At 47.1% G+C, this 10,235-nt stretch overlaps 1 protein-coding gene across 4 annotated transcripts in view; it reads left to right on the forward strand.

Moving 5' to 3' along the window:
* Window positions 1–10,235, forward strand: part of NLRX1 (NLR family member X1) — a 54,076-nt gene that overhangs the window by 19,433 nt on the left and 24,408 nt on the right. For all 4 annotated transcript variants that reach the window (XM_040325506.1, XM_040325505.1, XM_040325508.1 and 1 more), the window contains 2 exons: window positions 8,130–8,331; window positions 8,423–8,511. In XM_040325506.1, coding sequence (XP_040181440.1) covers window positions 8,174–8,331; window positions 8,423–8,511 — 247 coding nt within the window. In that variant the 5' untranslated portion in view covers window positions 8,130–8,173. The remainder of the gene's footprint in view (window positions 1–8,129; window positions 8,332–8,422; window positions 8,512–10,235) is intronic.

The raw sequence follows: 10,235 nt of genomic DNA on the forward strand, positions 1-10,235 counted from the left end.
GGACCCCAAACCCTTGGGGTATAGCCCATAATGCTTTTCTTTTTAGAGAGCTGGACCCTGGGCCCAGAACTTAGAAACCTTTGGGTGCCTAATGTTTCTGTTGCCAGAGTGCTATATGGGCCCAGGACAGTGGATCCTTCATAGGAACCCAGGGCCTGAAGGTCTAGACATCCCCACCGAGATGGGGGAAGATTGGGCCTCTTGCTTGGCAAAGTCCTGCGGCATGGAGCAGGTAAGTGAGGGGAAAACTTGCGGAACTTGGTTCTTAGCAGGTTTTTTCTGGGGGGTCACAGGGGACATGCCTAAAGTTATGCACTGCATCTGGCAAACTAGTCACATATCATAAAGATAGGATGGCTCTATATGTATATTCCCCATAAGATGTGACCTCCCTTGTAGTGTTGGAAAAGCATTGAGTGGGGCCTGTGTGATATAAAGATATATGTGTGTGTCAGAGAGCTATGCTTACCTGCAAGCCTCCAGGCGATGCTCCATTCAGTCTTCCTCCTCAGAGCCAAAGCAGGCAAAACGCTGACCTCCTCGTGTGTTCCAGGCTGCAGTTTGCTGGAGCAGAGAGGCTCCCTTCCCCCCAACCCCCCCCCCCCTGTCGGGAGGGGCATTTCCTGTTTGAGATTGCTGGGGGGGGAAGGGCGGGTCAGTGGCTTAAGGAAGGGGCGGCCCTTCCTTGTTTGTTCCATTCAATACTTTGGAACTAGGGAGGAAAGACCAGAACGGCAAGCACGGGGCGCCGAGGACACACAGTGGCCAGAAAGAATATTGCAGTCTTCAGAAAGACTGTTTTTCAAGCCTAGGAATAGGCTGTTTCTTTTCCATCTCATAGTTTTTCTTGCAATACTACTCAGGGGGACAGAATGTTTTTTCTTTCCTAGATTTGAAAAAAAAGATTTTTTTTTTGAAAAAAAAAAAAAGTGTCATCTAGGGGAGAGGAAGCATTTTTTTGTCCCCCAAACAGGTGTTTGGGCATTTAACTATTTATAAGTCCCAGGTACCAATAAGTAGCGGGTGTACCTCGGTATTGTACCATGGCATCAAAGAACAAGGGTACAAGAGGTGGGGATTCCCCCAGAGAGTCTGAGGCCTCGGACAAAGCTATGCCGCTGCTTTCCCCACAGGGAGCCTTGGGGCCATCGGGATCTGGGGCTGGAGCTGACGCGAGTCAGTCCAACCCTAAGATGGTCACGGAGAAGGTATTACTCACCTCTTTAAAAGAGATGCAGAAAAGCATGGGAAAAATGATAGCCGCAGCTATGCGGGGCAGTAAGCGGAATAGATCTCCGTCGCCCGAGCGCGGACCCTCAGAGGAGGAGGTCCTTTCCTCAGGGGAATTGGACGACCTCTTGGACAAGGACCAAGTAGGTTCAGGGATCGAGGATCCGGATACAGAGGAGTCTGGGGCAGTCTCCCTGAGGGAGAGCTGGTGGATTCAAGGATTGTCGGACTTGGTCCATAAGGCATTCAACTTGCCAGTACCAGATCTCCAGGTATCGACGGTTTCAGCTTTGGGCTCACTGAGGGCGCCTCAAAGCAATGCTGTGTTTCCGATCCATCCTCTATTAGAGGGAGTTTTTTTGTTCCAAGATTGGAACAAGCCAGATAAGATCTTCTTACCACCTAAAAGATTCTCTGTCCTATATCCTATGGAAGATACATTTTCCAAAAGATGGGCTACTCCTGCAGTGGACGCAGCCATCTCATGTGTTAACAAATCGTTAACATGCCCTGTAGAAAGCATACAGGTGTTCAAGGATCCAGTTGATAAGCGCTTGGAAGCACTACTTAAGAACTCCTTCACTACTGCTGGGGCAGTAGTACAGCCAGCTGTGGCTGCGATTGGGGTTGCTCAAGCATTATCGGATCAATTTAAGCAGATGCTTAAACTTATTCCTGCCCAGCAGGCAGAAGAATTTTCGGATGTCCCTAAAGCCATTTGTTTTACGGTAGACGCAATCAAGGATTCTATCCAGCAAGCGTCACGTTTATCGTTATCCCTTATCCATATGAGAAGACTCTTATGGTTAAAAAGCTGGGAGGCTGAGCCCCCATGCAAGAAGCTCCTGGTAGGGTTCCCCTTCCATGGAGGACGACTCTTCGGAGAAGACCTAGATAAATACATTCAGACCATTTCAAACGGCAAGAGTACTCTCTTGCCAACTAAGAAGAAGGTTCAGGGGCCTGCGTTTAAACGACAGTATTCCCCTGGGCAGGGGCCCTCTAATACTAAGCAGTATCAACGGCCTCCTGCAAAAGCAAGCTTCGGCTTCAACAGCAGATCACAAGGACAGGCTGTTAGAGGCAAAAGGCAGTGGTTTCGCAAACCAGCAAAACCAGCCCCCAAGCCAACCTTATGAAGGGGCGCCCCCACCCACGAAGGTGGGGGGAAGGCTGCGACTCTTTTCAGAGATTTGGGAAGCCAGCATTCCCGACGAGTGGGTACGGTCTTCCGTGGCCACAGGCTACAAACTAGATTTCCTAAGGTTTCCTCCTCCTCATTTCCAGGAGTCGAGGATTCCAAACGATCCGGAGAAGGGAGCCGCATTAAGTTCGGCATTAGATCATCTACTTTCCCAGGAGGTAATAGTAGAGGTACCAGTCCTGGAACAGGGGCTAGGTTTCTACTCCAACCTATTCATCATCCCGAAGTCCAATGGAGATGTCAGGCCAATTTTGGACCTAAAGATGGTAAATACATACCTAAAGATCCGCTCATTTCGGATGGAATCCGTGCGGTCAGCAGCTACCACACTCCAAAAGGACGACTTCATGGCGTCCATAGACATAAAGGATGCCTACCTTCATCTTCCAATTTATCAGCCACATCAAAGATATCTACGCTTCATGGTGGCTTCGCGTCACTTCCAATTCGTGGCGCTTCCCTTCGGGTTGGCTACGGCCCCCCGGGTGTTCACGAAGGTCCTAGCTCCAATCCTAGCCAAACTAAGGATCCAAGGGGTCACGATCCTAGCATACCTGGACGACCTCCTAGTCATAGATCACTCGTCTCCTGGCTTGGAGCGAGCAGTGGCCCTCACGGTCCAATACCTCGAGAGGTTCGGCTGGGTCCTAAATCGAGAAAAGTCAGCTTTCCTGCCCACAAGGCAGTTGGAATATCTCGGCATGAGATTAGACACAGAACAACAAAGAGTGTTTCTACCTCTGAGGAAGGTCAAAGCCATCAAGGAATTAATCCTACTGGTTCTAAGCAAGAAGGAACCGACTATTCGCCTATGTATGAGGTTACTAGGCAAGATGGTGGCCACATTCGAGGCGGTACCATACGCCCAGAGCCACACTCGCATCCTGCAGGCAGCCATCCTGTCAGCATGGAGCAGAAGGCCACAGGCCTTGGATATCCCGTTGCCGCTCTCATCAAGAGTCCGACAAAGTCTGTGTTGGTGGTTAGACCCTCAGAATCTACTGAAGGGGAGGTCTTTCAGCCCAGTGGCTTGGAAGATAGTGACCACAGACGCCAGCCTGACGGGCTGGGGAGCAATTTTGGATGGTTGCACTCGCCAAAGTACTTGGGCAACGCCAGAGAAGCAGTTGCCCATCAACATCTTGGAGCTCAGAGCTGCTCGACTAGCCCTCAGGGCTTGGACGTCAAAATTGCAGGGGTTCCCGGTGAGAATTCAATCAGACAATGCCACGGCCGTGGCATACATAAATCACCAAGGGGGAACCAGGAGTCAAGCCGCTCAGAGAGAGGTGAGCTTGATTCTCCTATGGGCAGAGGCTCATGTGCCCTGCATATCGGCAATATTCATTCCAGGAGTGGACAACTTTCAGGCGGACTTCTTAAGCCGCCAGACTCTATTGCCGGGGGAATGGTCTCTGCATCCACAAACCTTTCAAGCACTCTGCCAAAGATGGGGAGTGCCGGACGTGGATATCATGGCATCGAGACTCAACAAGAAGCTAGACGGGTTCATGTCCCGCTCAAGGGATCCGATGGCCTGCGGAACCGATGCGTTGGTTTACCCTTGGCATCAGTTCAAACTTCTTTATGCGTTTCCCCCGCTCCAGTTACTACCCCGCCTGCTGCGCAGGATCCGGGTGGAGCACATACCAGTCATCCTGGTAGCTCCAGCATGGCCCAGAAGGGCATGGTACTCACTAATCTTAAGGATGGTAGTGGGAGACCCTTGGACTCTTCCTCTACGGCCAGACCTGCTATCGCAAGGTCCGATCCTCCACCCTGCCTTACGGCATCTAAATTTGACGGCCTGGAAGCTGAATCCCTGATTCTCAGGGGTAGAGGTCTGTCTCAGAAAGTAATCTCTACCCTAATCAGAGCCAGGAAACCGGTCTCTAGGGTGATTTATTACAGGGTCTGGAAGGCCTATGTAGGCTGGTGTGAGTTCAAGCGATGGCTTTCTCGCAAATTCACCATTGATAGAGTTTTAAGTTTTCTCCAGCTAGGAGTGGATAAAGGATTGGCATTAAGCACAATCAAAGGACAGATTTCTGCTCTGTCAGTGTGGTTTCAGCGGCCGCTGGCCACCCACTCGCTGGTTAAGACCTTCCTTCAAGGGGTCTTACGTATTAAACCTCCAGTTAAATCCCCGCTTTGCCCGTGGGATTTTAACCTTGTTCTGTCAAGTTTACAGAAACAACCGTTTGAGCCGTTGGCTGAAATTCCTTTGGTTTTACTGACAAGGAAGTTAGTATTTTTGGTCGCCATAGTTTCCGCAAGAAGAGTATCGGAACTGGCGGCCTTATCCTGTAAGGAACCATATCTTATTTTTCACAAGGACAGGGTCGTTCTACGCCCTCATCCTTCCTTCCTACCGAAGGTTATATCCAGTTTTCATTTGAACCAGGATTTGGTATTACCATCCTTCTTCCCTAAACCTACTTCCAGAAAGGAAGGGTTGCTGCATACCTTGGATATCGTCAGGGCCATGAAGGCCTATCTTAAAGCTACAAAGAAGATCCGGAAAACAGATGTGCTGTTCATATTACCGGATGGGCCCAAGAAGGGGCAGGCAGCTGCAAAGTCCACCATTTCTAGGTGGATTAAGCAATTAATCACTCAGGCCTACGGCTTGAAAGGGTTGCCTCCTCCAGTATCATTAAAGGCTCATTCTACTAGGGCCATGGGCGCCTCCTGGGCAGCACACCACCAGATCTCTATGGCTCAAGTTTGCAAGGCGGCAACCTGGTCTTCTGTCCACACGTTTACAAAATTCTACCAGTTGGACGTAAGAAGGAATACTGATACTGCCTTCGGGCAGGCAGTGCTGCAGGCTGCAGTTTGAGACCCTCGGATTCCGGGGGCTCCTCTTTTTTGAGTTAAATTTAAGATTATTTTTCTCAACTAAGTTGGATTTATTATGATTTGAGTATTTCTCTAAATTAAATCCTTTTGTCTTGGAGATGTTCTCCCTCCCCTCATTGTGAGCATTGCTTTGGGACATCCCATATAGTAATGAATATGCCGCTCTGTGTCCCGTGATGTACGATAAAGAAAAAGGGATTTTTAATACAGCTTACCTGTAAAATCCTTTTCTTGGAGTACATCACGGGACAGAGAGCTCCCACCCCTCTTTTTTGGGGACCATTTTGGGAGGCATACTGCTTGCTACAAAACTGAGGTACTCCTCCTATGGGAGGGGGTTATATAGGGAGGGGCATTTCCTGTTTGAAGATTGCCAGTGTCAACACCTGAAGGTACTCCATATAACCCATATAGTAATGAATATGCCGCTCTCTGTCCCGTGATGTACTCCAAGAAAAGGATTTTACAGGTAAGCTGTATTAAAAATCCCTTTGTTTCCACCTCCCATGTTTGATGGTGGAGATGGTGTTTTTGGAGTCATAAGCAGCATTCCTCCTCTTCCAAACAAGGCGATTTTAGTTTATGTCAAAGCGCTTGATTTTGGTCTCATCTGACCACAACACTTTCACACAGTTCTCCTCTGAATCATTCAGATGTTCATTAGCAAACTTCAGACGGGCCTGTACATGTGCTTTTTTTTTAGCAGGGGATCTTGTGGGCTCTGTAGGATTTCAGTCCTTCATGGTGTAGTGTGTTACCAATTGTTTTCTTGGTGACTATGGTCTCAGCTGCCTTGATATCATTGACAAGATTCTGCCGTGTAGTTCTGGGCTGATTCCTCATTGTTCTCATGATCATTGAAACTCCACTAGGTGAGATCTTGCATGGAGTCCCAGACCAAGGAGATTGACAGTTATTTTGTAATCACACAGCTGTTGTCACCCTCTCTCCAAGCTGCTTGGCAATGGTCTTGTAGTCAAGTCCAACCTTGTGTAGGTCTACAATCTTGTCCCTGACATCCTTGGACAGCTCTTTGGTAGAGAGATTGGAATCTGATTAATTGCTTCTGTGGACAGGTGTCTTTTATACAGGTAACAAGCTAAGATTAGGAGCACTCCCTTTAACCACTTAAGCCCCGGACCAATATGCTGGCTAAAGACCCAAGGGGTTTTTACAGTTCGGGACTGCGTCGCTTTAACAGACAATTGCGCGGTCGTGTGCCTCGGCTCCCAAACAAAATTGGCGTCCTTTTTTCCCCACAAATAAAGCTTTCTTTTGGTGGTATTTGATCACCTCTGCGGGTTTTATTTTTTGCGCTATAAACAAAAATAGAGCGACAATTTTAAAAAAAATTCAATATTTTTTACTTTTTGCTGTAATAAATATCCCCCAAAAACATATATAAAAAATATTTTTTCCTCAGTTTAGGCCGATACGTATTCTTCTACCTATTTTTGGTAAAAAAAATCGCAATAATCGTTTATCGGTTGGTTTGCGCAAAATTTCTAGCGTTTACAAAATAGGGGATAGTTTTTTTGCATTTTTATTTTTTTTATTTTTTTTACTACTAATGGCGGCGATCAGCGATTTTTTTCGTGACTGCGACATTATGGAGGACACTTCGGACAATTTTGACACATTTTTGGGACCATTGTCATTTTCACAGCAAAAAATGCATTTAAATTGCATTCTTTATTGTGAAAATGACAGTTGCAGTTTGGGAGTTAAACACAGGGGGCGCTGTAACATTTAGGGATCACTGTGTATGTGTTTACTAGTGTAGGGGGGTGTGGCTGTAGGACTGACACCATCGATCGAGTCTTCCCTATAAAAGGGATCACTCGATCGATGCGCCGCCACAGTGAAGCACGGGGAAGCCGTGTTTACACACGGCTCTCCCCGTTCTTTAGCTCCGGGGAGCGATCGCGACGGAGCGGCTATAAACAAATAGCCGCGCCGTCGTACCGGATCGCTCCCCGAGCGGACCCGACCTCCGCATGTACCGGGGGGGGTCCCGATCGGACCCCCCACCCACGTCTAGGCAGGCACGTACAGGTACGTTGATGTGCCTGTCCGTGCCATTCTGCAGACGTAAATGTACATGAGGAGGTCGGGAAGTGGTTAAGTGAGTGCTCCTAATCTCAGCTTGTTTCCTTAATAAAAGACACATGAGAGACAGAAATCATGCTGATTGATAGGGGGTCAAATACTTATTTCACTTATTCACACTAGAACATGCAGTGGCTCACAGCATGAGTCCTGTGCGTCTCCACTCACCATTTCAGGTCCCATTTTAGTCTAAATTGTAGGCTGAATTCGGACCTGAAACAGACCATAAGACGTACAGGACTCCTGTACAATTCGCACTGGAGCCGCTGTGGAGATGTGTGAACCGGCTCCATAGATAGCCGGTCACAATCTCTTGCTATGCGAAGAAACCTGCATCCAATTTGCAAAAGTGTTAACCCAGCCTGAAATGCAAATCAATTTATAACTTTTTTTAAATTAGTTTTTTTGGATATTTTGTAATTATTCTGTCTCTCACTGTTAAAATAATTATAAAAAATATAGACGGATCATTTCTTTGTCAGTGGGCAAACGTACAAAATCAGCAGGGGATCAAATACTTTTTTTTTCCCTCACTGTGAATGCCAATAGTAATTAAAATAAATGATGCCTGTGCGGATTTTTGCGGTACTAGTTAAATTGTATTAATCTTTCCAAGTGTATAAATATACACATGAATCGTTACACAATCAATGGGTGAAGGACAAACTGTTATGAAAGTTTTTGTATGCAAAGTGTAAATTAAATTGTATTTATTTATCCCCAGGTGTATTGTTTTGCTAGTCCTTGTTTCCTGAATGTGGAAAAAATATGCAGCCTCGCTGCTCTGCGTCTTGGCTGGGGGTATTTGGGCAAGGAAAGTGTCTTCTTACGAATAGGATACACAGATTTTATGGCTCTGCTGCCATTGGAATTAACAAACACCAGCAACTTCTATCTCAGTCTGTGCTGAACAGAGACTCCCAGAGGTGAGAATGCTCAATGTACTTGTGCAATAGATTTATCATTAAATCTGTCTGCTGTAACTGATCTAGTCCATTTCCTGCTGTCTTATTTTAGGAGTGCCTGCCGTGTTTCTTTCTTCTCCAAGTCCAATGGCCTAGTTTCTTATTCTGTGCCCTACAGGAGCCTGAGTGGCATTGTAGCAGGTAAGCAATGTTGTTGTAACAAGTGTTGCTAATGTTAAATAATAATTTTCCAAAAATGTAATTCATTAAGGGACATGGGATCAGTAGTTATTTTGATCAGTTGGGTTGTATGACCAGCCAGGTAAAACCCTCCCACTCCCAGCATGCTTCACAGTCTGAACTAGCAGCCTTATCCTGTAAAGAACTGTTAGGTCTTACATAACGATAAGGATGTGTTGAGACCTAGAGCCTCATTCCTTTCTAAGGTGATTTCAACCATTTTCCCAACCAGAACATTGTTATTCCATCTGTTGGTCCAGCTCCAGTACATCAGAATGAAGTCTTTCTTCATTGTCTGGATGTAGTACATGCTATTTCAGTTTATCTCTAAGCCATTGCTTCCATTAGAAAGACTGTCTCACTTTTGCCATTCCTGATGATACCTGTAAAGGGGAACCAGCTTCTCACTCCATCATTTCTTGGTGGCTCAGATAGATCATTGTTCAAGCTTATGGTCTTGAATACCAAGTTCCACCTTTTTCCTGGGCGCACTCTTTTAGATCTGTAAGTGCCTCTTGGGTGTTTTTGGCATCTTCTTATGGCTTTCTTTCAACAATGGCTTACTTTTTGCCACACTTCCAAAAAAGCCAAATTTGTGGATAGTTGTCCTGTCGACAGATTCTCCCACCTTAGCTGTGGATCTCTGCTGTTCCTCCAGAGTTACCATGGGCCTCTTGGCTGCTTTTCTGATAAATTTTTTCCTTGCCCAGCCTGTCAGTTTAGGTGGACGGCCATGTCTTGGTAGGTTTGCAGTTCTGCCATACACTTTCAATGTTCAGGTGATGGATTAAACAGTGCTCCGTGAGATGTTCAAAGCTTGGAACATTTTTGTATAACCTAACCCTGCTTAAAACTTCTCCACACCTTTATCCCTGACCTGTCTGGTGTGTTCCTTGGCCTTCATAATGCTGTTTGTTCACTAAGGTTCTCTAACAAACCTCCGAAGGCTTCACAAAACAGCTATATTTATATTGAGATTAAATTACCGTATTTATTCGAGTATAACGCGCACCCGTGTATAACGCGCACCCCTAATTTTCAATTAAAAATCGGTATAAAATCATTTTAATTGCCAAAAATCATTTATGTCCAGCCATGCCCCCTGTATGTCCAGCCATGCCCCCTGTATGTCCAGCCATGCCCCCTGTATGTCCAGCCATGCCCCGTGTATAATCAGCCATGTCCCCGTATGTCCAGCCATGCCCCGTGTATAATCAGCCATGCCCCCTGTATGTCCAGCCATGCCCCGTGTATAATCAGCCATGCCCCGTGTATAATCAGCCATGCCCCCTGTATGTCCAGCCATGCCCCGTGTATAATCAGCCATGTCCCCGTATGTCCAGCTATGCCCCCTGTATAACCAGGCATGTCCCCGTATGTCCAGCTATGTCCCCTTACCTTTAATCACGCGGCGCGCGGGAACATTACAGTCAGCGTTCGTTTGAAGCTGTTTTCCCTGCCACGCATAGACACTCCCCCTTGCTCGCGATTGGACAGATCCGTCCAAGGGGGAGTGTCTACGCGCGGCAGGGAAAACAGCTATTCAAACGAAAGCTGTCTAATGTTCCCCCGCGCCGCGTGATTAACGTTGTAGCGGCGTTGGCTTCGGTGGCGGCGGCGGTAGCAGCGGCGTGTGCGGCGGAGGTAGCAGCGGCGTGTGCGGCGGCGGTAGCGGCGGGGGGGAC

This window comes from Rana temporaria, chromosome 10 (genome assembly GCF_905171775.1).
Source record: "Rana temporaria chromosome 10, aRanTem1.1, whole genome shotgun sequence".
Lineage (NCBI taxonomy): Eukaryota > Metazoa > Chordata > Amphibia > Anura > Ranidae > Rana > Rana temporaria.